Here is a 27985-nt window from a genome sequence, read left to right on the forward strand (position 1 = left end):
ACACGTCAAATTCTGGCTTTTTTTTTTTTACTTAATTTATTATTATATTAACATATATATAAAATATTTTTCGTTACACGTCAAATTCTGGCTTTTTTTTTTTTTACGTAAATTTATTATTATACTAACTTAAATATATATAAAATATTTTTCGTGACGTCAAATTCTGGCTTTTTTTATAAAGCGTAATTTATTATTATATTAACTAAAATATATATAAAATATTTTTCGTGACATGTCAAATTCTGCCTTTTTTTTAAACAATTTATTATTATATTAACTAAAATATATATAAAATATTTTTCGTCGAAAGTCGCTAATGCGGTCGCGCGTCAAAATCGCATTTATGCGATGGTATGCAGCATTGTCGTTATAAAAAGTTGAAAATGCTGGATTTTCTTTGATTTATGGTGCGTTCAAAATCCAAAACAACAATGGAGGATTTATATTAACTTATTAAAGAGACCACATCCACATCACAGAAATAAATTACAGTTTAATAGATATTTCACAGACTAAACAGCTGTTTTACATTGTAATGTTTAACATTTTTAGTTTATTGACCAAATAAATGCAGCCTCTAAAAATGTAAAGTCTGACTGACCACAAACTTTGGCCACTTTTATAATGAATATGCAATTTATTTGTTATTCCAAGCTCTACAATACTTTATCATGCTGAAATTGAGTAAAAAGAAAAAAACTATAAATCCTTATGCAGTAAATTATTAATGCCTGGTCATGTAAATTTGTTTAAAAGTGTGGGAAAAAGTAAGCGTCTAGAATCCTGTCACTGAATGTACAGAAAGTGTGAAAAGTTGCTGAGCTCGAAGGAAAGCTTGACTTGATGATGAAAAAAAAAAAAAGACAGCACAAGGCATAATAACTGATCAGTTTAATGTGGGTTAAAACTAAACAAGTTCATCTGGACACACACATGTCAGTACAGTACAGGAGATCCCCTCACTAACCTCGTTTAACTCTATTACATCTAATTAAGGCGATGCAGAACCCCTCGTCAGGCATGTAACAGGACGACGTGTGTTCAGGGGTCCAGCACTTGAATGTAGTTTTTGGGGATGATGCCACGTTTCCCACCGGATTCTCCGAGGAACCACTCAGCATCCATGTCCTCCAAACCACACACCACATCTCCTGCCTGCGCACACACACACACACACACACACACACACATTTTACCAATGAACTTCCATAACATAAAACCAATATTTAATCAAATATTTAAATAGATTTTATTTCAGTTAGTATTATTAAATATTATTTATTTATTATATATAATAAAATATTAATTAATCAATCAATCATTATAATTGAATTCTATTTTTATATATTTATATCTTTAATAATTATTATATATATTATTAATATTATATAATACAAGTATATAATTAAACAGATAAATATAATTACAATATATTTACAATATTTAATTGTTTTAAAATTACAAAATAATGCAATTTTGTATATATTAATATAGTTTTAAATATTAACTAAATTAATTTTAATATTATATTGTTTGTGTGCGTATGTGTGTAACTATATACTGTATAAACAATTACAATATTTATTTTTACATTATAATTTTATATATAATGTATAATATATTAAATACATTTTCATTCCTAAAATAATAATAAATGAATATACACTTAATCTTATGTTCATTCATGCTGATATATATTTTCATAAAATAAAATTATACATACATATATTTACATATATATATATATATATGTGTGTGTGTGTGTGTGTGTGTGTGTGTTTTAATTCCTTCAAATATATCTTAATTTTATAAATAATTAAAATATGCTTTCTCACACAGACCTTCAGACAGAGCTCGTCCTCACACTCAGGAGTGAAATCATAAAGTGCTCGTCCTCTCGCTCCTGCAGGGGGCGCTGGAGAGAGAGAGAGAGACGGCCTGTCAATCATCACACACTACAGATGCATGACGCACTGCTGATTCGTCTGTGGCTAATGAATATTCAAATGGAGACTGTTTATTTACCAGGAGAGTCCATGGCTGGTTTCAGTGGGGATGCTTCGGTTTCCTCTATAGGCTGGATGAAGCTGAGTGGGAAGATTCCCGTCTCTTCGTTCAAGAGGCCACGCCCCCACTCCTCATTTACATATTCCACTAGAGCGATGACATCACCCTCAGTGAAGGACAGCTCCCCCTCCTCCCCCTCGAATGCAAAACGGGCCACGACGCACCTGGACGGAGCGACACAGCAGACATCGTCTTTAATGACCAATGAATTTATTATAGAAATAATTTATGTAAACAAAAACTTATTTTGCATGCGATTAATCATTTCACAGCACTAAAATATATATATTTATATATGTATATACACACGTTAATTAATTAATTCTTTATGTTTTACATGTAGATATGAATTTTGCATGGTTTCTTTTTATTATTAGATATTATTTTAAGAATTTTATGCTTTTTTGTTTATTATTGTATTTTTTTTTTACATGCAAACAGAAGCAAAACGTGCCACAGTGAACAGGAGGAAGAGAGGAGCTGTTAACATTATTCTTTCATTATTTCACCTGTTCTGTGTGTTTTGTTGGATCTGCTGCTCCAAGGGCTCTTTGTCCAGCAGAAGCTCACTGACAGTCACATCTTGACCTTTGACCTCTCCTGACGAGCAGAGGTCGTGGAGTGTGTCTGGTGGTGTTTGTGGGACATCTTTATCATCCAGGACAATCAGGTGCTCTTCTTCCTGAAACAGGAAATAATGTTTCATGACAGTTTACAATGTTTGCATAATGTGTGTGTGTGTGTGTGTGTGTGTGTGTTTATGAACTGACATGCAGAGATGTTTCCTCGGGTGGCTCCTCTTGCTCTTTGCTGCTATTCTCCAGCTCTGCATCTCCTTGAAGAACTTTGCTCTAATGCACAAACACACAAAGCAGCTGTTGTTTTATTCGTAGACCTCCTGAGATGTGTGTGCGAGCTGCTGATTTACACAATCACACAGATGGATCGTCACATGCACTAAATTCATGCAATGCATATGATGCTTTGTTTAAGAAACAGAGTATTTTGAGTAAACTGCAGCATCATCATTGGTCACATGACATGTGAGAACCAAAGGCGTGTCTAAAAATGTGGTTTTATATTTGAACAACAGCAACAAGAAAAATAATTACAAGATTTAAGAACTTAAACTTCAGACTAACAACTGTTATACTAATATAGCATTTATTAATATAAATATTTTTTTAAGTTAGCATTTTAATATTAGTTTTAGTAATTTTTTTAAATGTATTTTGATATACAGTAATTAATTTTTAATTTCAGTTTTAGTCTGAGTAATTTTAAGTGTAATATATTTCTTTAATTATTTTATTATATTTTAATGTTTTCAGTAATTGCATTGTTCTTTTTTTATTTTTTTATTATTATCTCTATTTAGCTTTAATACATTTTGATATCAGTTTTAGTTTGAGTAAACATTTAATTTCAGTTGACATGGTTCACAAGTTTCACATAACATTAATATTTTATTTAATTTTATTAAGTTTGAGTAATTTTATTATATTCTTTTTTCATGGTTATTTTTCTTAATTATTTATATTTAGTGAATTATATTTTATTTTATTAAGGGTTTATTTAAATTTTCTAAAATACATTTTAATGGTCTTATTTTTATTTTTAGTTAACAATACCACACTGCTTCAGGAGACTTGGAGTAAAGCGCACAATCACAATTCCCTTTCAATTTATGAAAAAAGAAAAGTCATAGAGGTTTATAATGACAGGATGGAGAGAAAATGATGACAATCTTAACCCTTAAATAACACAGACTCACAGAATAGCGTTTATAGAGAGGATGTCCTGGTTTGGGGCGGGGTGGGAGGGGCGGACGTCTCTTTGGCACCCTGCTGCCTGACAGCTGATTGGTCACAGCAGGGGAGGGGGCGGAGCCTGGAAGTTTGGTCACTTTAATTGGAGGAGGGCGGAGTGGGAGGAGTTTGCCTCCACTGGGTCTGAGACACAAAGAGAGAGAGAATGAGAGATGGGAAATAAAAACACAACTGATTTTTGGATAAAAAAACACTGCAGTACCTTGGAGGGAGAGAAGGAATGGAGGCGTCAGGAGCTCTGAAAACATCCACCGTTGCCTAAACACACACACACACACACAGACACACACACACACGGTCATCATCAACATTAAAAGCTCATTCTAATAGGGAAACGTCCTCTCATAAAGGTGGTTTATAAGCAGGTTTTACTCGCCTGTGAGGTGGGCGGTGTCTTTTTGAGCACAGGTGGAGGTGGACGGGAGAGTCTGGGGACTGACGGGCCTAGATAAAAACACAGACATTCATTAAGCTGTGCAAAGTTACGTTTTAACATCAATTAACATCCGCTCCAGTGCATTCAGAGTCTCAGTTCACAATTACACTTACAGTATAATGTGCACTTGGAAATGAAACATGCGGCAAATAGCATCACAAACTCGTAAAGAAGAATGTGTATAAACCGGCTTTGATGCACAAGAGAGAAGCTTTAATGGATCTGTGGATTTAAACCAAAATAAAAGCTTGATAATTAAATGCTTGAAAATAAAGACATTTACACAGCCATAAATATCATGGTAATTTTACGTTTTTTACTGTAAAATGTACTTCTCATATTTCATTTAACAGTGAAATATTAGAGGAACCCAGCATTCATTCAGAGCCGCCCTACAACTTTGTGTAATATTTAACTTCAGTAAAAATAATAATACAAATAATTCAAATTATTATTGTTATACTATAGTAGCACTGATAAACAATTGCATATTTTTGACTAAATTATGCATTCCAGAAACAAGCAAAGCAAAACGTGCATTTAACAGCATTTTGAATATAATATATTGCAATTGCAGTTTTCTGTTTATTAGATTATTTCGCGAAGTTGCGCAAAGAGACAGCGAAGCTGCAGCTATTTTTTTTTTTATTGCATTTTTTGCAAATTGTGCATACAAGCTAATCAAACATTTTTAATAAATTGCATTTATAACTATCACAATTTGTATCAGAAAAATCACAATTCGTTTTTTTCTGCAATTTGCGCAAAAATTGCAATTAGGTATCTTCCTCCGAACTATGCATCCCTACTAGCAAGAAAACTAGAAATCCACCCATATACTGGACATCACTCACGTTTCCCAGCGCTCCTGTCAGCAGCTATCACCGGCGATGTCTTCACTGGAGGGTTTGTAGTTTGATCAGCTGAGTTTCTTCTCTTGGATGGAGTGGAGGCCACCGCTGCCCCCTGCTGGCCGGGAGGAGCGCTGTCAGGACGGGCGACCGGGGACGGTGTGGCGGATCTGGTCTCTGATGGACTCTGGAGTTTGTTCAGAAGGGGTCTAGGTGCTGGTACCGGTGGATTCACGGGTTTGGAGGGGTTTTGCTCAGTGGCAGGTTCTCTGGAGTCAAAAACCTCAAAGACGGATGGTTTCGGGGTGAGCTGGGGTTTGGATTTTTGAGTCCTAGGTCGCGGTTGTGGTCTTTTTATCGGTTCTACCGGTTCAGGTGTGCATGGAGCATCGAAAACGGCCACAGTTTCCTCTTTTTCTGTAGTGCTTGGATGGCTTTGTCGACTTTCTCCATGCTCCACGTGTGTTTCGTCCGAACCAAACACCTCCAGAAGGTCTTGCAGGTATTTGCTGGAGATGTCCGACGGAGCGTCGTCGAACCCGGCGAACACATTCTCAGCCCCATCGTCCTTCAGACGCACCAGAGTCTGAACTTTCACCTCCCTCGTCATCGGCTGGTCCAGGACGTCCTCGCTGGGATGTAAAGTGAGTCTGGAGCGCGGCCGAGGTCTGGGACGAATGCTGGGCTCCTCTTTCATCCGGTCTCTTGGGGAATCCAGGTTGATCTGTGGGGAGGTGATGGCAGGGGGGGCGGGGCCTATGGGAGAGATGTCATCGATGATGTCATCGACGTCATCGAAGTCAGTCTGGACACCACACTGTTCACGAAGAGCCTCTCGAGGCTGTGTTTTGCGATTAAACCAGTCCCCTTCAGTTGTAAGTTTGAGGGGCAGTGAGGGCCGTGGGGGTTTGGAGGGCTTACGAACTACAGGAATTAAACAGGTGAAAACATTTTAAACTGGATCCTAAAACATTATGATGCATTATCTAACTAAATATCTTGTTCTCTTTTTATTTCTCTGATGTGATTTCTTCAAACCTGGACGAGCAGCAGAGGATTGTGGGCCGGGGGAGTTTGTGTCCGTCTGCGTGGCGATGGTGGAGGTGGAGTGACGAGAAGATGGAAGCGGAGATGAAGAAGAGGAGGAGGAGTGAAGATTCTGCTCACGGCTCTTTTCTCGGATCACCTGCTCGTAGGAAGGAGGCGGGAGCTGGAGAGGAGGAGCACGATCAATCAATCAATCAATATGCAAATGCACGAAGGATTCCACACATGCACATCCTCTTTAAGCTCCACCCACCTGCACTGTGGCCGAGCTTGCAGCCCATGTGGGCGGGGCCGGGGGCGGGGCTGGAGGAAACGCCCCAGAAGCCCCTGGGAACCATGTATTGGATGGCAGCGGTTCAGCAGAGAGGATGGTGATTTCTGGACGCCTGCCGAACGACAATCATAACATGACCTTTCTCAATCTGATTCCAAAACAAGTTAAAGAAGTCATATGATGCTGCTAAAAAAAGAACATTATTTTGTGCGACGAGACGAAAAACTTTCCCACAGAGTGACATAGACATGTGGGGGCGTGTCTTAACGATTCAGTGGATGAGTCTTAACTTTTATAAAGAATATCCATCATCTAAAAAAATAACAAATATACACATACACACACACACACATGCTTTTTTAATTAGTTTATCTAAATCAACAATGAAAATAGATCAGCCCAAGTCAGTACTGTGACAAGGCAGACGACAGTATCAGCGAAGAGCTTGAGATCAGATAGAAGACTTGATTTTGAAAGTGAAAGTAAAAATGAAGCAAAATCTCAGTTGAGAGAAAGAAAAATCAAGAACTGACCTGCGGTCTCGCTGAGGGTCACTCTGAGAGCTCGTTCTCGCTGATGCTGCGCAGTTTACAACAAAAAAACACACAAACTCACATGCAAACATCTGACAGAACAGACAAAACACCCCAAAAACAGGCTACAGCAGACGAACTCACTGCGTTTGATGACGGCTCTGATGGAGGAAAGCGGCCCTTGGCTGAAACACAAGAGAAACACAAGGACTCAGTGTCTTTTTCCATTGATTCAATGACTCAAGGCCAGTTTTCTCAACTGTGACACGACTGGAAATACATTTCACAGTTACACAACACACACCACACCCTCACAGACTTTTATTAAACACACACACACACACACTGAACAAACACATGCAGAAGAGCCAAGAAATCTGCTATTAATGTATGTTATTAAACAGAGCCTAGATGTGTCTGGTTAACACACGCATGAGCTCAGCTTGACGTGACATCTCTATTCCTCTCTGGAGGAAAGCGTTAATCATATTTCCCTGCTGTAGTGTAACAGGTTTTTCTGCATTAGTGCTGCGTTTGCTCTGGTGTTCAGTCATGGATCGAAAGCTTCGCCACCAGCAGATGAAGCTCTGAACACACACAAACTGGTTTTTGACTTGTTCCTATAATCTAGAGAACCTCCGTTTCAGATCAAATTTCACACCAGATTTAGACATAACTGCATGAAAAAAATAAAGCTTTTAGTTTTCAGTTTTTTTTTTAGCATTTCTCTTTATAGTACATCCATAGTATAGTAAAATACATACATAGTAAATTACACAGTTAAAAACAAACAAATAAACGTTAACTGAAAAAAACAAACACTTAAATTAATACAATAAATTAAAACCATAAAAAAATATACATTTTATTTCAGATATTTAAGTTTATCTTGATGTACTAAAATAACAAAAAAATAAATAAATATATAAAAATAAAATAATCGCAAAACCACCACAAAATTACTAAAACTTCAAAAACTAAAATAAAAAAACTAAAATGAACTTTAAAAATTCTAATTTAATAAGAAAACTATATATATATTATATAATAAATAAATATATATATATATATATATATATATATATATATATATATAAACACAGTGCTGTAATTAGAAGTTATTTACTACATTTTCCAAAGAATATATATTTGGATTTATTTCTGTTTATATTTCAGTGCTGTAATGTGAAGTGGGTGGAAATTTTCCAAGTTGTCTAAATAAATAAACACTAACACCATAAATGCTTTATTGTTTTTATGATCAATTTCTTTTTATTTTTCACTACTATAACGAGAAATTAAGTGCATGAGATAATGTATGATAAATTGTAAAAAATTTAATAAAAACAATAAATGGCATAAATGGTTTCATGTTTATGATCTATTTCTTCTTATTATTATTCTGTAATAAAGAGTTAAGTGTGTGTAAGAGTAAAAAATCTGAAAGTTTCTAAAAAATGATTTTTATAGATTTTATAGATTATATTCCTTGGAAAACAAAACCTTTGCGCTTACCTGGAGTGGCGCTGATCGGGTTTGTTTCTGTCTGAATGTTCTGCAAACACACACACACACACACACACAGAGGCAGAACGGATCATTAAAGGACTCTGTTTGTCTGGACGTCACCCACTAATAACAGTGTTCAGCGGTGACAACAGCAGATTCAACACATTATTCATGTTTGCTCTACAGAATGAACCTGACGGCCGAGACTCTGCTGTCTGATGGAGACTCATTACTGAACAGAGAAACTCAGCTTTTGTCTTATTTACAACAAACCAGAGGCAGAGACACAGAAGCCCTGAAACAGACCGTATCATTACTGTAGTGTGTGTGTGTGTGTGTGTGTGTGTGTGTGTGTGTGGTGGGCTCATGTTGATCACATGATCGTGAGTCACGTGACACAGACAGAGCTGCAGGTTTATTATGAATATGAATCAGCTCTCTGTGTTAATGCCCAGCCTCCAGGAGACTGTGCTGTATTTGTGTTTAACATCTCACACACAGGTGAGAGGAAATACAGCTGAGCTACAGGAGCAGATCAAGCAGAGTCAGACTTCATTTAGAGAGGAAACAACAGTCCAGCTATGAGAAATAAACTTCCTTCATTTTACACTAATACACAACAATGAGCACACATAATATGCCTCCTCTATATATATATATATATATATATATATATATATATATATATATATATATTTAAAAAAATCTACACATTATGAAATAATTATGGATACTTGTTTTATGATTATTGTGCATGTGCAGTTTAAATATAATGAAATAAAACTATTTTTTTTTTTACAGTTTTGTTGTTGAACAAAGTTTAAAATGAAGACCCAAGAACAAAGTGATAATTAAATAAATAATTTTTACATCATTAAATAAGTCTACTAATTATTTTATGACCATTACGACCTCGTGGAATATTTACAAAAAAAAAAAGAAGAAAATAAATAATAAGAATTGTCCTACCACACTTTTAATCAGATTTAATCAAATAAAACTAAACAACAACAAAAAATGCATGTGTCCCTTAAACAAAATATTAATTTATAGCTATACATTTTAAACTACAATTCATCAACTAGATATGAGATATATAACTTCCCAATTATTTAATAATTATTATGGCGTTTATATGAGCAAGTTAATATAATTTGAATCACAAATATTTACACTTTGACTACGCTGATAGAACTAAAAACAAGTGGCACGTGAACTAATCCTTGTATATACATGTCAACCTACAATTTCCTCGTTGACGAAACTTATGACGGCGGTCTGCGCTGATTACAAACAGGTTTTGTTTAATTATTTGTTTATTTTTATTTGTTTGTTTGTTATGTCGCGCCCACCTGCTCTCCGTCTCGCGCCGCCGGGCTCGCGCAACCGATCCTCGTCCTCCTCGGCGCGTGCCTCCGCCATACCGGGAGAAAGACGGCTTATTTACCGTCTAAACACCAAAGACAAACGGAACGGCATTCCTCTTTGGAAAACCTTAGGAAAGTCGCTCCAACTGCGATCGAACTTCTAATCCAGCGGGCGGGAAGATGAGCGCTCGAGCTCGATACTGTCATATGAATCAGTTTCTGTTTTCTCTCCGAACGCCTGAAGAAGAAACTCAGTATCAGTATCTTATTGTCAGGACGCACGAACGTCAACAGGAAGTCCCTGTGTCCATGTGAAAGAGAAGTGGGAGGAGCCAAAGCGAACAATCGCTCCAACATAAGGATGACGAAGATGATGAGTTTGTGTGGATCTGCAGTGTTTGTGTTTCACATTCCTGAAATCTTAAAATCTTTTTTTAAAGTCATAATAACAAATTCTAGTCTTAATCTAAAGGCTATTTATCTTCCAAGTGTTAGAATGTTAGAATAAGGCGCTAAAAACTCAGAACACTCAACAATGTAGGGATGAAAACACTGGATGTAAATTAAAAATATGTTCATTTTCATTCATATTCAGATTTTATTTTTATAACCAGGCCCAGTTAACGTCCAAAGAATGCTGCAGAGATGTTTTTATGACGTTCAAAAGAGAACCTTCATAGAACGTTGTGTTACATTTATAACCAGATGGTTAGCGTTTTTTTTTTTCTTTTTTTTTTTTTTTATTTTATTTTTTATTTTTTTGTGTCAACCAAAATATTTTATCTTAGACCATATAAACATTCCCAAAACGGATGTTTTTAATGACTTTGAAAGGGAAACTGCACAGAATTCTTTTTTACAATGAGCCCTAAATAATGAACGTTCCCAGAACACAGAGATTATTCTTATTTATTTATTTATTCATTTATTTACAGCCACGCGGTGGCGCTGTTGCTCGCCTTTCTGTTTCGCGAAGCATTTTATGCAAATCATTTGTATCCTAGGTCTGTGTATATTAATGCGAATATCAATAACGAGCGTATAACATGAATATAACCGACTGTTTATGAGACATTTGTTGTTTCAATGAGCCATGGACAGAAAAGAGCAGAGATCTGCGCATGTCTGAACCTCCAAGTCAACTCTTGTCCTTAAAAATCTGTTTTATTCGAAGATAAAAGTGTTATAACGTCTATAAATCACGAGCACACAACAACTGACAGCTGTCATTAAAGGCTTTAACGGGACAGGCTTTACACACACACACACACACACACACACACACACGGGCTGTAATCACTCTAATCTCTGAGTGTTTTGCTCTGTTCTGCTCTCTCAGTATTTCTCGACACATGAAGGCCTGGGTTTCATGTCACACTACTTTCTCACTATTATTCAGGTTTTGTAAGACAGAAACTTTATGGATTCTGGATCCTTCAGAGGATTACAGGACCTGATGGAAACACAGCAGAGACAAACCCCGGTGAGTTTCAGCTCCGCTTTACTATTATTAAAGAGGATTCAGAGGTGCTTTATTACATTTAAGAAGACTCTGAACTCTGAAATAATTATGTTTTGATGATTGTGGAAGTTTTCAGTAATTCTCCAGCTGAATAATGATCATTAAAATATATATAAATAGATCCAGGCACTGGTTAAAGATGTCGACCTGTTTTATTAATTAGAAGAAAAGACATCAGCATTAGACCTAAATAAATAAATCAATTAATAAAGTGTTTGTGATGAAATGTATGCATGTCATAATAATAATAATATTCAGTTGTTTCTCATTCATGGCATTTGTTTTTTTATTTTAATGTTGAATATGTGTAACGTAACATTACATGGGTATCATTATTATATTTTAATTAAATATTTTATTAGTTATTGTTTATATGCTTTCTGTTTTGTTTTTAATTTTGTTTTTATTATATTATATTTATATATATTAAATTATAGTAATTTTGTCTTTTTATTTTTATTTAAAATATGTCTATTTTTTATTCTATTTTTGTTCCAGTTTTAGTTATTTAGTAGATCAACATAGACTTAATGAAAATAACAACTAACTGAAATAAAACGAGTTTTTAGTATTTAATTTTAATATTTATATATGTATTTTTCATTTTATTTTTCAAAATATATATGTATAATATATTTATATAAATATATTTAAAATAATATAGATTTTTCTATTTTCTAAAGATATATATTATTTCAGTATTTAGGACGTAGGACGTAAATGTTTTGATGGTTTTAGTTTTTGTTAACTATAATAAGACTCTTTCATTAAATAACAAAATCTCAAAGCAAGTAGTGTTTGTTTGAAAGACACTCTTAACAAGTTAAAATCAGTTCAACAGATCAAGCGTTAAACATGAAGATGGTGACTGGATCATGATTATAGTTCGTGATTATTATATCTGTGAACACGAGAAGAACTGACAAGTGACTAATCAGACGAAGACCTGATAAAAATGTGTAAATGATGTAAAATCAGCTTTGCAAACACTCAGATCATCTGCAAACTGGGACAGAAACAGAGATTAATCTTCCTGGCGGTTTCCAGTTTCTCTGGGTTTTGGTACAGTACTTGTACAGTATCATTATTCTGTTTATCTGAACCTTTTCCTTGTTTTATTTTATCTGACTTGATTTCTATTCATCAATCACATTCAGTTTGGAATGTTTAATTCAACTGAATTCAAAGCAACACAAGACAGATCTATATTGCGAACACAGTGCCATGTATTTGAGTGAAACTGAATATTGCATGAGATTTAATGATTTATTTCATCAGGAATTGTTTGCATGGTGAAAGATTGGTGATAATAGCCAAGTTGTGTTTTTTAATATATTTTTTAATACTTTCTATATTTATTTTTAACATGCACTTAGGAATATATAATATGTGATATTATGTATATTTTATTATTTTGTATATTTATTTTTAACATGCACTAAGAAATATATTATATATAAAATATACATTTATATATTTTACATAATTTTTGCATGTATTTATTTTTTAAGATATATGTATATGTAATTTATTAGTTTTATTTTTACATCCTCTAAGAAATATATAAAATATAGCATTTTATATATATGATATCATTTTTAATGTATTTATTTTTAACATACAATAAGGAATATATAATATTTGACAGTATATGTAATTTATAATTTTTGTATATATTTATTTTTAACATGCTCAAAGAAATATATTATATACATAATATTATGCTATATATATTATATCTTTTTGCATGTATTTATTTTTAACATGCACTATGAAATATATAATATTTGATATCATATGTAATTTATTATTTTTGCATGTATTTATTTTAACATGCTCTAAGAAATATATATTATATATATATATATATATATATATATATATATATATATATATATATAATATAATGTTATATATAAAATATAATTTTAACATGCACTTAGGAATTATTCACAGTAAGACGGAATGAGTCTCATGTTGACTTCAGTGCACATGTTACTGCTGTGCGTCAATAATCTCTTTCCTGCAGGAAATGAAATCACAGCGCTGTCTTCTGCTGATTATCAGGACTCGTAACGCCGAGCATCAGATTAGTTCACTCGCAGATCCGTCTGCTGGATTTCTCTGTCTGATGAACTGAACTCTGGTTTGAACCCAAGTCACATTTACTTCTGTAACGCTTTATACAATACAGATCGTTTCAGTGCAGCTTTACATGGAAATAACAGTGGACTACAGGAAGTGTTATTATGATTATAGACTCTATGTGTTTGAGTTAAAATCATCTTAATGCTGGATTTGTTTCAGGTTTTGTCTTCTCCAGATGTTCACTGATGGACTGGAGTGCTGTGGATTATTGGGATGTTTTTATCAGCTGTTTGGACTCTCATTCTGACGGCACCCATTCACTGCAAAGCAACTATTGCTGAGCAATTAAAAGAATAATGGAACTCAATATGTTATTATTGGATATTGTTATATAATGTACTACAATACCGAGATGTAGAGATTGCCAATATTTACAATAATAAGTGGTATAATAAGAGAAAATCCTGTTATTTAAACATAGTTCAAATAGAATTAATTGCTCTGAGGTTAAGGTTCTATCTGACATTTTTGTCAAAATGGAGTTATTCACATATTCTTATTTTGTGACAGCTTATTTACATTATGGGATATTTCATATGTAAGCTGTGTACATTTTGGGCGTTTTTTTAGAAAACAAAAAGGGGTTATTTACAAGAGTCTATGGAACACAAAACGCTTGAAGCTCAAAATCTCTAAACATTTACGATAGACACTTAGTGCAAGCAGCCGCTGCCTAAATCTCTCTCTCTCTCTCGTTCTCAGTGCTTGTCCAGCTGCCATGGCTGCACTGAGGTAAGAATTCCTCGGAATGCTGTGGAATGTTGGGAATGTCGGAGAAGGGGCCTCCACCCTTTAGCGTGCGCTGCTTTAGGGTGGAACCGCAGCACTCTTCCTGTTCTAGAAGTGCAGAACTAGAGCCCTTCTCATGAACATATCAGATGTTTACTGCGACCGTTTCTCTGTGATCTTCATGTCAGCTGTGTGAAGCAGTCACTCTTCCTCCTGCAGGTCCTGTGCTGAGATGCCCCGAGACAGAGAGTGACGCCCATCAGAGCTGCATGATGGTCTAGCTCCGCCCACTCTCTGTCGGGATGCTGGCCTCGGTGGTCTCCGGTAATAACGGAGGGCGAGCGCTGACCCTGAAGGGCGTTGACCCAGAAACATGTATGATCGTCTTCAAAAACCACTGGACACAGGTATATAAACATCTATCTATCTATCTATCTATCTATCTATCTATCTATCTATCTATCTATCTATTTTAAATAGATAGATATAGAATATTAATGAGGCTGAATCACTGTTAGTCAATCTCAGTAAACTCTCTTTTGTTTGGTAAGGTTCTGAGGATCCTGGAGAAGCATGATCCGGTTCGTGCCAGTGGCGTTGCTCTCCGGTTCGGTCCGATCCCCGGCGACGAGGCGAGTGCCGTGCAGAACTACGTGGAGCACATGCTCTTCCTGCTAATGGAGGAAGAGAGCGGTCAGGGTGGGGCCATGGGGACCATCCTGGAGTTCGTGGTGGTGGAGAACGTGATGGAAAAGCTATTTCTGTGGAGTCTGCGGCGCGAGTTCACTGACGACATGAAGCTGGAGCAGCTGCGCATGTACAAGATGCTGGTGGCTCAAGCCAAACAACCGCTGCTACACCACAAACCCATCCTCAAACCTCTGATGATGCTGCTGTCTGCTTGCTCCAACTCCTCCACCATGGGGCCCTCATCCTCCTGCACCGTGGGGCCCAAAAGCAGCAGCTCTGCCGCAGGGCTCACCTGCGCCATGGGACCCAACAGCTCTGCGGTGGAGGTGGAGCTGGTGTCTCTGCTGCATCAGCTGTGCCATGCACTGGTCAAGGAAGCCTCCGTTCTGGAGCTGTTCTTCCACAGCAGTCAGGATCAGGGAGCCGCCAACTTCCTACTCTTCTCTCTGCTCATCCCGTTCATCCACCGTGACGGGACGGTGGGTGCCCAGGCCAGAGACGCCCTCACCCTCATCATGAGCCTCTCTTCTCAGAACGCCCTGGTGGCCAAACACATCGTGGAGAACACATACTTCTGCCCGGTGAGGAATATGATTTGACCACGTGCTGTTTATTTAGAAAGACTTTTTTGTGATTTGTTCTCAGTGTTTGTGTTCAGGGAGAAATGGTTTGGATTTGAATAGCTGCACAAAAACAATCAATTCATATTAGCATCTAGTTTTCATTAAATGAATAGTAAGGAGTTCTGTGAAATTTATGATGGAGTGTGTGTGTGTGTGTGTGTTCTCTCTCGCTCTCTCTCTCTCTCTCTCGCTCTGTCTCATATGTATTAATCTGTTATGGTTTTAATCCCAGTCACAGGATTGTGTGTGCAGGTTTTTGCTGAAGGATTATGGGTGGTGTGTTTTTTCTCTGACCCAAATAAACCGCTGTGCTGCTGAACACAAAATAAACAATCAAGACACCTTAGTGGTGTGTTTTACACAGGAAACATGTGTCATATAGATGAGAAGGTATGTGTGTGTTTAATGTGTGTGTGTGTAGGTGTTGGCCACGGGTCTCAGCGGTCTGTATTCGGGTCTGCCGGCTAAACTGGAGGTTTACAGCGAGGGCTGGTTCTGTCTGGAGAGACACGACTGGCTGCAGCTTCCAGCGCTGTTACAGTTCCTCAACTCACTGCACTTCTGCAGCACTGTGTGCAAGGTAACACACACACACACACACACACATGGATACACACAAAGCCTTTATGTTTTATTTACTCTGAGAGGAAACCAAATCACTCTTATTTAATTATTGTAAATTATTTTTATTATTGTCAGATGTATTTATAATTATTTGTAACTACCTGTAAGACTTTCTTTGGTTGATAGTTTCATAGCTGGACTTAATTATGTTGAGGTCAAGGTTGAGTAAAACATCTGATCTTTCATTTAATTCAGAATAAAACCTTTGTGACACCACATGACAGCTTGTATTTTATTGGTCATTGTTTTGTCTGTATGAGGTATAAAACATTGATTTCAATGACACGGATTAAGTAAATCTGTATGTTGTGTGTGTGTGTGTGTGTGTGTGTGTGTGTGTGTAGGTGGCTCACTGCTCTATCAGAGATCAGCTCCTGGGCTACATCTACAATGGTTTTCTCGTTCCTGTCATGGCTCCTGCGCTTCATAAGGTGAGTGGGTGTGTGTTTGTGTTTGGACAGCTGTGATTGGTCAGTCCGATCTCTCTATGAACGCTGCTGTTTGTTTATTGGTCAGCTGACTCTGGAGGAAGTGATGACGACGACAGCGTATCTGGAGCTCTTCCTGCGCAGCATCTCTGACTCCGCCCTCCTCCAGACCTTCCTCATCTTCATCCTCCGATATCGCCATGACAACGTCAGCATCCTGGACACGCTGGTCAGCAGGATCAACACGCCGTTTCAGGTGTGTGTGTGTGTGTGTGTGTGTGTGTGTGTGTGTGTGTTTGTGTGATGGTCACTGATTAAAGCTCATGGTGTTCATTTATGTGTGTGTGTGTGTGTGTGTGTGTGTGTGTGTGTGTGTGTGTGTGTGTGTGTGTTTCCAGCTCGGTACCGTCTCTCTGGCTCTGTTCCGGACTCTGATTGGTCTGTATTGTGAAGATGTCATGCTGCAGTTAATTCTCAGGTATTTGCATCCTCTTCCTCTTCCTGTAGAGATGAAATATGGATTTAAAACATGTAAACGTCCACCATCATTAATAGTTCTTTAGCAAATGGAATTGTACCAGCTAGTTTCAAACATGTGGAAGTTTTCTTCTTCGTCAGCTCCTTTGTCATGCGGTGTGCCCCAAGGATCCATTTTAGGCCCTCTTCTTTTTTCACTTTACATGCTTCCCTTGGGTGCCATTTTTAATAAATATAAGATTTCATACCACTACTATGCAGATTATACACAATTCTATCTTCCAGCAAAAACTGACAGCAGTGATTCTTTGGATGTGCTCTATGACTGTTTTGAGGAGATAAAAGGTTGGATGGCTAATAATTTTTTGCAATTAAACGAAAGCAAAAACCCTGCCACTCTAGGACTTTATCTGTTTTCAATTTAGGTCTCTCTTTGCCAATGTTCAAACCCATGAACGAAATCTTGGGTTTACATTTGATTCGTTAATCAACTTTGAGAAACAAATTAGCACAGTGGTAAAGGGCAGCTTCTTCCATTTGAGATCAATTGCTAAACTGAAACAGTTTTTGCCTCACAAAGATCTGGAGACTGTAATCCATGCTTCCATAACATCACGCCTGGATTACTGTAATTCCCTTCACTGTGGCCTGCCTCAAACACCGATTTCTCATCTACAAATTGTCCAAAAGGCTGCAGCGAGGCTCCTTACTGGAACAAAAAAGAGGGACCACATTTTTGCATTGGCTCCCTGTGAAGTTTAGAATTGATTTTAAAATAGCTGTCTTTAAGTCTTTATCTGGTCTTGCACCAAAATATATTAGTGACCTTCTGATTCCTTACTCTCCTCAAAGAGTTATCAGCTTCTCTTAACTGTCCCACGTTGTCGCTGTAAAACAAAGGGTGGTCGGGCTTTTTCAGCTCCTAAACTTTGGAATAGTTTGCCTGTAAATATGACACTTGCTCCTTCAATTTAAGTCTACTCTCTCAAATCTTATTTGTTTTCTCTGGAATTTGATTAATGTCTGTTTAATGTTTTGATGTCAGTTTGCTCTGATTATATGCATATATAATGAATGTTTCCAATTATGCTTTTATGCTATATTGTGTTTTGTTGTACAGCACTTTGGCGTAACTCTGTTGCATTTAAATGTGCTATAGAAATTGACTTGTCTTTGAGTTGACTTGCAGTTTAAGCTCCAGATACTCAAACATCAAACTTTTAATGCATCCTCCACTTGGCTTGTATTTAGGTTTTAATTAAAGCTCTTTTACAACTTCATAAATTGCTAAATCATTTTATTATGACTTTTTTCATTAAATTATCCCAAAATGATATCTAAATTAAAAAAACGGTCAAGTCATGTTTTCACTTTTTACATTTTAATTATATTTGTAAATATTTGATTATATTTTAATATAGCGATGACTTAAAACTTCCCATAATGTTATGATGTTGATGTTATGAATCACAAAATTGTTTGCAGCAGTAGTTGCTTTGGATAAAAGCGTCTGCTAAATAAATAAAATAAATAAATGTACAGTATGTTATAAAAATATATTACATTTATTTAAACATATTTTAGTTAATAATTAAAAAAATTTTAAATGCAAAATTCAGAATTTTCTCTTTTTACATTTAAATGTAATCATTTTCCATTTAGCAAATAATTAAATGACTTTTTATGATCAATCATATTTTTTATTACATGATTATATACTTATAAAACTGTCTTATAACTCCACAAAATTACTGAAATACTAAATCATAATTTTTTTCATGAAATTATTTGCAGCAATAATCATTGGATAAAAGCATCTGCTAAATAGTCAAATGTTAAAGTAAATTGTAAATTAATTTGTTTTGGTTTTAGCTTTTATAATTTTAAATAAAATGTAATTTTTAAAACATGATTTTATTATACTAAAAACTATTCCTAATGATGTGCCAAAAAACATCAAATTATTAAAATGATGGGTAAAAAAGGTTTCATTTTGTGTCAAATTTTTGCTGTGTTAAAACTAGCGCTGTTAAACGATTAATCGCAATTAATCGCATCCAAAATAAAAGTTTTTGTTTACAATTTATATGTGTGTGTGTATTGTGTGTGTGCGTGTATATATATATATATATATATATATATATATATATATATATATATATACATACACACACACCCATGCATGTGTAAATTTTATAAAAAAACATATTACATTTTTATAATAATTATATTTAGATATAATTTAAATTATTTGAACATAAATATATACATGTAAATATTTCAGAATATATACTGTATTTGTGTGTCTTTATTTATTATTTATACATAATAAATATACACACCACACACACACACACACACATATTATGCAACCAAAAACTTTCATTTTGGATGCGATTAATCGCGATTAATCTTTTAACAGCGATAGAAAAACTACTCTCCTGCTCTCAGCTAAATAGGCCTTAGTATACTTATAATTATTCTTATCTATATGTAAGCCGTTTGTAGGTTGATAGTTTCCTAGCCGGACTTCTTAAATAGTGTAACTGCACATTCAAAACACTGAGATGCTCAGCAGCCTGAGACAGTAACACTGACTCAACCAATGGTGTGAGTCTGGGGGCGGGACTGTCTGTCAGTCCGACCAATGGCTGTGTTGTGGGTGGGATCTGACCAGACCCTTGTCCATGTTTGCTCGTGCAGGTATCTGCTCCCGTGTTCTCACCTGACGCACGCTGAGAAACTGCGGCTGCGAGAGAGAGACTGTTACTCCATCACTGCATCTGCACTGCTGTCGCTCACACCCTCCTTCTTCATTCCCAAACCCTGCTCTTCTCCACCGCAGACACCCAAACCCGACTACATCCTCTGGTCAAAGGTCACTGAGGGACTGCTGAGGGGCAACATGGGTAATGGTCTTCATTAGTCTCATATAAACTTTAATTAGAGAGGAAGGCATAGTTAATTTGAGATGAATGGTAATTTACAAAACATTACATACGCTACCATTTAAAAGCTTGCAGTCAATGAGGTTTTTGAATGTTTTTGAAAGAAGTCTCTTCTGCTCAGCAAGGCTGCATTGAATTGATAAAAACTCACCACTAATAATGGCGACTGATTGACAGCTCTGCACTGCCATAGTTTCAGCCCTCAGCAGATGTACTTTGTCTTTTATATTCAGAAGAGACGTATACGTTTCAATCTGCATTTAAAGTGATACACATTACACACCAAACCAGCTCTTTTTTAGACCCAAAAATGACATTTTCCAGATGTTATAAAAAAAATGATCTGTGGGGCATTTTGAGCTGAAACCTCACAGACATATTCTAGGGGCACCCAACACCAATATTACATCTTGTTAAAAGTGGCATATTAGATGCCTCTTTAAAGGGATTGTTCACCCAAAAGTGACAATTCTGTCAGTAATTACTAACCCTCAAGTCGTTCCAAACCTGTAACACCGTTTATTTTCAGAACACAAATTAAGATAATTTTATTCATTCTGAGAGCTCTCTGACCCTCCCATAGACAGAAATGCATTTACCACGATCAACGTCCAGAAAGGTAGCAAGGAGATTGTCAAAATAATCCATGTGACATCAGAGGTTTAGCCGTAATTTCACAAAGCTACGAGATTACTTTTTGTATGCAATGAAAACGAGAGTAACGACTTTATTAAACAATTTGTCTCGATGACGAAGATGAACGAAAATCGTACAGTTTGGAGTGACTTACGGGTGAGTAATTAATGACAGAATTTCCTTTTTTTCGGGTAAACTAACCATTTATCTTCAAATTTAATTTGTCACTAATTCAGTCCTAAATCTCTTCTCTGCCTCTTCAGGAATGGAGGATCTGTTCTCAGGCGGAGATACCGTCGGATGCTCCCGAATAAATGCTTCCGAGCCGCTTATGCACAAGAACTATCTTCAGTATCTGTATGATGCGCGCAGATCCGTCTGTACGACGGTCCAAGCGTGCGACGTGTGGTCGGCTCCGTACGATGGTCTCAATCCATCCCCGGACGAGTATCAGGACGAGGATGAGGATGAGCGTCTTCCTCGCTCTACTCCACCTCCTCAAACGCCGACTCCTCATCCGCCTTCGGAAACCAGCTCCACCGGCGACCGCGAGCGAGTCGGGACGCTACTCGAGCTGGAATGGGACGATACGTACGACGCCGCGCCTGACAGGGAACCGACGCCCGACGTCCCGGACGAGCCCCCGAAACACATTCAGGAAATGCGTAAAAATGCCATCATGCTGATTAAAGGATCTTATATAGAGGAGTCGGAATTTCAGGACGACGTGTTGGTTTATAATCTGATCGCGCAAAAAGATGCTTGCGACGACCGGCGGATTTTCGTCAAAAACGGCTTGAATAAAGCAACCCACAATCACTACGTAAACAACAATCTGATGCACACTAATCGCACACCAAACCAAAACCACGCGGAACATCCAGAATCCGATCCGATTGTGAACGGACGTGGTTTTGAGGAGCAGACACTGGAATTAGACGGCGATGTTGCGCACCTGGACCACAACTGCAATGAGAGCAAAACGGCCGAAGCCGCGGGAGACGACTTCATCTCTCAGTGTCTGGAGCTGATTCGGGATCTGGGCGGAGAGGAAGACTCTGTCGTGGAGGATGAAGAGCAGCTCCAGCGGCTGCAGGATCTCCTGCATGGGGACGAGGAGGAGGAGCTGGACTTCAACTGCTTCTGTGAGGAGTGTGAGGGTGAAGACGATACAGATGAAGACCCGAATAAAGCCGAGAGCAGGAAACATGGGATCTCGTTTACAGGTCAGTCGTGAGGTTTTATGTGGTTTGGAATGATTGATGAGTCAGAATATGAAAGAGTTTATTGAACCTTTAGGCAAGAGTGTGCATATGTCTTCTATTTTTGGTACCTTATTTGATCCATCAGGGTTTTATGGCTCATAAGGTTTATAATAAGAATATAGAGGAAAGAACTGTTTGATTTTATTCAATTTGGTGCAGATGCTGATATTTTTATGATGGAATTCTGTTGCTTGTGATGTAAATCAATGAGATCTTTCTAACAGTAGAGCAGATATTGATATAAATTGATCTATATATGTCAGTACGATGAGATGTAAATAATCCTCACATATAATTCAGTGATTAAGAGCTGAAGAAATCAAAGCTCCTGAAGAGGCTTGTGAAGATCCTTCCTCTGCTGAGGAACAGTGAAAGTAAAGCTTCTGGAAACAAACGCTCCTCAAAAGATCCTGAGGATCAGATTTGAGACTCTAAAACATGATTGATGGAGAATCAAGTAAAGCTGAGCTGCTTCAGTCCAGTAAGAGTTCATCTGGAGATATAACTGACCTTATTCTGACCTTTACTTGATCAAAATCAGGAAAGATTTGACACGAGAAGCTCAACCCGAAGCTGGAAGTTTCTACAGTAACACTAAAATAGCTTTTACTGGATAAAACACTCTAAACTCTCAATCAGAGACAGAAGACACGAGGAGATCGAGTGAGAAACAGCAATGTTTTAAAAATGTTGATCATTCAAAGGACTTAGAAACTTGATACAGTAGTTTAACAGCTTTAAAGATGGTGGAAATTCAGTTTTGAGACATTCTTGAGTCGCACAGTTAAAAGTAGAGTCCTGTGAAGAGTCTGAGGTATTTTGATTGCGTTTAGAGGTGCTTTATTTCAGATCTGATTCAGTATTCGGTTTATCTGGTTAATGTTTTCCAAGCTCAGATGCTCTTTTGAGTCTAGAGAACAGTTCAGTTGGGCTTTAACAGAGATTACATTAATGATATGGAAGCAGCAAGGACTCACTTTCAGAAATGAAGCACTGTTGAGTTGTAGCAAATGTTCGTTTTGAATCAAATAATCAAAGCATGTGTGGTTCCTCAGGGCCGTTCATCAGCGTCCTGCTGTCCCGTCTGGAGAACATGCTGGAGAACTCCATTGAAGTCAACCTGCTGCTTACGGGGATTTTAGCGCAGCTGGCCACATATCCACAACCTCTGCTGCGAGGATTCATCCTGAACACCAGACCTGCGTCTCAGACCGGCACACGCTCACTCTATCAGGTACAGAACTCTGTTTATAAAATATTATCATAAACAGTGCTGGGGAAAGTTACTTTTAAAAGTAATGAATACAGTATCGCTTTACTCCATAACAAAAGTAACTAATTGTGTTACTTTGTTGCTTTTTATTGAAAGTAATGCTTTATGTTACTTCTGCGTTACTTTTTGTTACCTGTGCCGGGCTTGTTTATTTGTTTTTTTTTAAATAACAAATAACAAAAGTTGTATTTTTACATATTACATTTACAAAATTAAATTTAATGGTAAAAATCATTCAGCATTCAGCATTCAGCATTTACTCATGAGTCTAGATTTAGTTTTTAAAAATGTATATTGAAAGTTTAAAGTCGAAGTATTAAAACTACTAATACTTAAACTGAAACAAAAATAATTTAAAGCTATATAGAAAAAAAATTAGAAAAAAAGACAAAAGCACATATAATCACTAAAACACTCAATAAAAAAATAAAGAAAAAGACCAGTTCAAAGTATCTATAATAGTATTTAAACCTTATATTTAAACAGTTTAAATTATAATCAGCACCTAACTTCTTGTTTTCCTAAAAGCACATTTAATGCAACACAGTGTGCAACAACTTCAATAATCAATACTCAATTAATATTCATAAGAAGTCTACATTTAAATTACTGTTTTATATTTGCCATTTTAATTCTATTTTTACATTTTTGCCTTAAATATACGTTTTTATGAATGTGTGTGTGATTCATAAATATGTCTATAAACTTTCTATCAAGCTTCAGACTTGACTTTAGTTTCGTTATTTTTAGTTATTTGTTATTAGTTATTTGCAAGTTTTTTTTTTTTCATTTAAAAATATAAGATGATGTGGTGCTCTATATCTGAACTTGATCTTGTGTGTTCGTCTCAGGTTCTGCTGTCGGTGGCTTGTCAGATTGAACAATATGCAGCGTCCAATCCAGATTTCCCTGAGCTGGTCTGTGAAGCCGCTCAGTTCCTGCTGCTCAAAGATCAGGCTTTAAAAGAGCAAGGTGTGCATCGTCCTGTCCCGATTGTTTGATTGTCTTTCTGTTTTATCAAGCTGAAACCATCTTCTTTCTCCTCCTGTCAGAGCGAGAAGTCCACCTGCAAGAAAATGCCGGCTGGTTCCTGAATGGCCATGTCTCGGGTCGTCCACACACACCTCTTCCTCCCTGTCCCAAAATCCCTCCGAACCTGCGGAACAGAGTGTTCACTACGTTTCTGTTCGCTGAGTTCCTGAAGGAGTTGGCGGCCATCGCACAAGAGCACTCCATATTACCTGAGCGAACTGCGGAGGAGTAACACACCTCACACTCACGAAACGTGAGTTTCCCGTTCAGATCACAGCTATAATCAAATGCAGACATCTCTGGACATTTTCTCATTCATTTCTTATGGACGGTTAGTGATTTCAAGCAGCCAATGTGTGGGTATTTTATAGAAATTCAATCCCCTGTTGTGTTGGGGTCAAAGTGATCCACACTGATTTTTAAAAACTGCTTGAAATACTCTTTATTTCTTACTGAAATTTGGCGGATATTTTTTTAGCATCATGAATGTGCATGGCACATGGATATGGCTGTACAAAAACTATTACAACTTTTGTGTTGGGTCAGATTGACCCACGCTTACATTTTTAAAGTGCTCGAAATGGTGGTTAAAACTGTTTATTTCTTTTTGAAATTTGGTGAATATTTTTCATTTAGGGTTATAAATGTGCAAGCAAGGTTTCAACACACAGATGTGTTTTAGAAAAGCTGTACAAAAATCTTTACAGCTTTTGTGTTGGGTCAAAACTGACCCACACTCTATTTTACAAACTGTAAAAAAAATACTGCCCAAAATACCAGTTAAACTACTTATTTCTTCTTGAAATTTGGTGGATATTTTTAATTTATCATCATGCACATGCATGCAAAGTTTAGGTACACAGATGTGTTTTGGAAAGGCTGTGCATAAAAATTGTTACTACTTTGTGTTGGGTCAAACTGACCCAAGCTCAAATTTTCAAACTGCTTGAAATACTGGTTAAAATACTTATTTCTTCTTGACATTTGGTGGATATTTTTCAGTTAGCACCATGAATGTGCATGCAAAATTTCAGCACATGGATTTGTTTTGGAAAGGCTATACGGAGTTTGTTACAGCTTTTGTGTTGGGGTTCATTTGACCCTCATATGTATTTTAAATGACTCAAGATACTGATTCAACTATTAATTTCTTCTTGAAATTTGGTGTATGTTTTTCATTTAGTGTTATGAATGTTCATGCACATTTTCAGCTCATGGATGTATTTTGGAAAGGCTGTGCTGAGAATTGTTACTAATTTTGTGTTGGGTCAAATTGACCCACCTTCAAATACTCAAACTGCTCGAAATACTGCTTAAAAAGTTTATTTCTGCTTCAAATTTGGTGAACATTTTTCTTTTAGGGTCATGCATATGCATGCAAAGTTTCAGCACACAGATGCATTTTGGGAAGGCTGTACAGAGTTTGTTAGGACTTTTGTGTTGGGGTTAAACATAGCCCCACTGGATTCTGTGCAATTTGCCAAAAATCAACAATCTGAAAAACATTAAAGAGGCCGATAAACAACGGAAGACCATTGCTGTAGCTTGTCAAAGCCTAAAATAAATGAAATACATGTGAATTTATGAAATTTAAGACTCAAATTTTACTCGAAATTGAAGCTCTTTCTTTATCCACTGTAGTTGGGTTTCGCAATCCAAAAATAATAATAAAATTAATAATCTGTCAAAGGTGGTTTTTGAGATCTCAATTACTAGTCTCTTGCAGCACTGAATAAATATGATAAACTCATTCTACCATTACGAAGGTTTAAGAAAAGAACATAACGATAAAACATTGGGATGTACAAATAGCAATAAAAACTACTTACACTACACTAAGTCCAAATAATATTAGGTACTGTTTATACTTGTAGTTATTTCCTCCTACAATCCTACAGTGACAAAAACATATTTTGTGTCTGTGAAACATAAAAATATCAAAATATGGTCAAATTATTCACTAACACAATAGAAATAACACTATAAAATAGATGGGATTTATTACATTTCTCACATATTTTATGTTTTTTTGTCTATGACCATCTACAGTAGAGGTGTTCTCTTTTACAAGAATCTTTAGTGTTTTTAATAGTGTTTATTTTTGACAAATTGCACGAAAAAACAATGTGGGTCAATTCGACGATCAGTTATTGAATACAAAAGGAGGCTTAAACACAATAGAACTGGTTAAAAATGACCGAAAACACATTAGTTGTTAACTTCATTAGCATACAGATGAGCTAAAAGCTAAAAACATGCACTTGAAGCCACAGAAGATTTATTTCTTTAGTTTGGAGGCTCTGGTTTACGGTTTATGTGAATTCTGGTACGGTTGCTTTTAAAGACATCCGGACCTAATTTGTGCAAGTGAACCTGCACTGATGTATAATTTGATGTATTGAATGCATAAAGAGGGTTAAATGTCTTATTTCTGTGTCTTTTACGTAGCTCATTTTTTAGAAACACACAGCACAGTTCATAGTCTTCATCATAATGCCTCTTTTAAAGGAACAGTTCACCTGGAAATAAACACATTTACTCAAAGAGTTTTGGCGAATAATCACCACTGGCTTTAATTTAAAAAAACACATATCAAGCACTAAAATGGACAAAAACGCACAATAATATCAGTCAATGTGACTGTATTCCCAAGCACATTTACATTTTTGCCTGAACTGTTGCTTTAACTAACAAACTCCTTTTGTCTTTTGTTGATTTTGACTTGTGTTTTATATTATATTGGTTGTTATGTTATTATTTGTGTATATAGATGAATCACTGTAATTAGTTGTTTTCCAGCCAATGTAGTATATGTGTGTGTGAAGCTTCTCAAAACTACATAACGTTCAGAAATCAGAAACACTAGTGACATTTAAAGTCAACATGGCATTCACAATACATTTCACTTCCATAATGTGAGCATTTCTGAGGATATCCAATGAGAAAATGCAGATTATATGATGACGTTTTAAAATGCACGAGTTATAAACGCCTGAGAGCTCTAGAGCCAAGATCTGAAGAGAAGACTTTAATAACTCAAATGTAACTCAAAATAACATGAGCAGGATTTCAAGCCTTATTTTGTTGTGCATTTGTACATTTGTTAAAACTAAAGGAGAAGAAGCTTTTTGAAATGTTTTATGACCTGTTATGATGTCAATGTAAAGTTTTGTACACAGTATTTTTACAGATCAATCAGTCACTAGGTGGACAACAGAAATATGGTTTGTTTTTAATATGAGCCTTTGTAATATTATTCTGCCCCCTGGTGGTAAATTAAAACTCCATTTGTGGTGTATACAGTATTTCTGTGTGATATGTGTTTATGATTTATAATGTGAAAGAATAATATTAGCAGTTTAATGGAAAAACAATATATTCACACACATTTGAAATCCATTACATGATTATCAATATTACAAAATATAACATTAGTTAATGTTAATAATAATAACTACACACTAATGGCCCACAATAATGAACATGTTAAATACTCATCTGAGGAGGAATATAATTTATTTAGGAGGATATAATTTTATATGCAATATTACCTTTTCTTTTCATCATCATCTTTAAGAGTTCATGATCATTTCTGTTCAACTTTATTATTGAATCAACCGAGTCACTTACATGCTCCGAAGTGCCGAACTGAATCAAAACAATACATCCTAAAA

The 27985-nt window shown here is 36.2% G+C and overlaps 2 protein-coding genes across 3 annotated transcripts; one reads left to right on the forward strand and one right to left on the reverse strand.

Annotated features, from left to right (window-relative positions):
• Positions 1 to 476: 476 nt before the first annotated feature.
• Positions 477 to 10258, reverse strand: wu:fy63c09 (SH3 domain-containing protein 19). Of its 2 annotated transcripts, XM_026199812.1 has the most exons (16): positions 9902 to 10258; positions 8556 to 8595; positions 7185 to 7225; positions 7041 to 7086; positions 6487 to 6619; positions 6225 to 6396; positions 5298 to 6110; positions 5190 to 5261; positions 4276 to 4343; positions 4102 to 4157; positions 3845 to 4022; positions 2841 to 2921; positions 2580 to 2752; positions 2029 to 2234; positions 1845 to 1918; positions 477 to 1158 (listed from the first exon to the last, which is right to left on the reverse strand). In XM_026199812.1, the coding sequence occupies exons 1-16, from the start codon at positions 9969 to 9971 to the stop codon at positions 1045 to 1047; spliced, it is 2337 nt and encodes a 778-aa protein (XP_026055597.1). In that variant the 5' UTR covers positions 9972 to 10258; the 3' UTR covers positions 477 to 1044. The 2 variants fall into 2 exon arrangements, with proteins under 2 accessions (XP_026055597.1, XP_026055596.1); XM_026199811.1 differs by having other exon boundaries at positions 5190 to 6110; positions 9902 to 10257.
• Positions 10259 to 10865: 607 nt separating this feature from the next.
• Positions 10866 to 24915, forward strand: fhip1ab (FHF complex subunit HOOK interacting protein 1Ab). Its single transcript, XM_026199813.1, has 13 exons — positions 10866 to 11399; positions 14289 to 14318; positions 14535 to 14722; positions 14867 to 15586; positions 16050 to 16208; positions 16597 to 16683; positions 16769 to 16936; positions 17079 to 17158; positions 19861 to 20066; positions 21005 to 21967; positions 23062 to 23240; positions 24131 to 24251; positions 24332 to 24915. The coding sequence occupies exons 3-13, from the start codon at positions 14618 to 14620 to the stop codon at positions 24541 to 24543; spliced, it is 3000 nt and encodes a 999-aa protein (XP_026055598.1). The 5' UTR covers positions 10866 to 11399; positions 14289 to 14318; positions 14535 to 14617; the 3' UTR covers positions 24544 to 24915.
• The last annotated feature ends 3070 nt before the right edge of the window (positions 24916 to 27985 follow it).

This window comes from Carassius auratus, chromosome 23 (genome assembly GCF_003368295.1).
Source record: "Carassius auratus strain Wakin chromosome 23, ASM336829v1, whole genome shotgun sequence".
NCBI classification, from domain to species: Eukaryota; Metazoa; Chordata; class Actinopteri; order Cypriniformes; family Cyprinidae; genus Carassius; species Carassius auratus.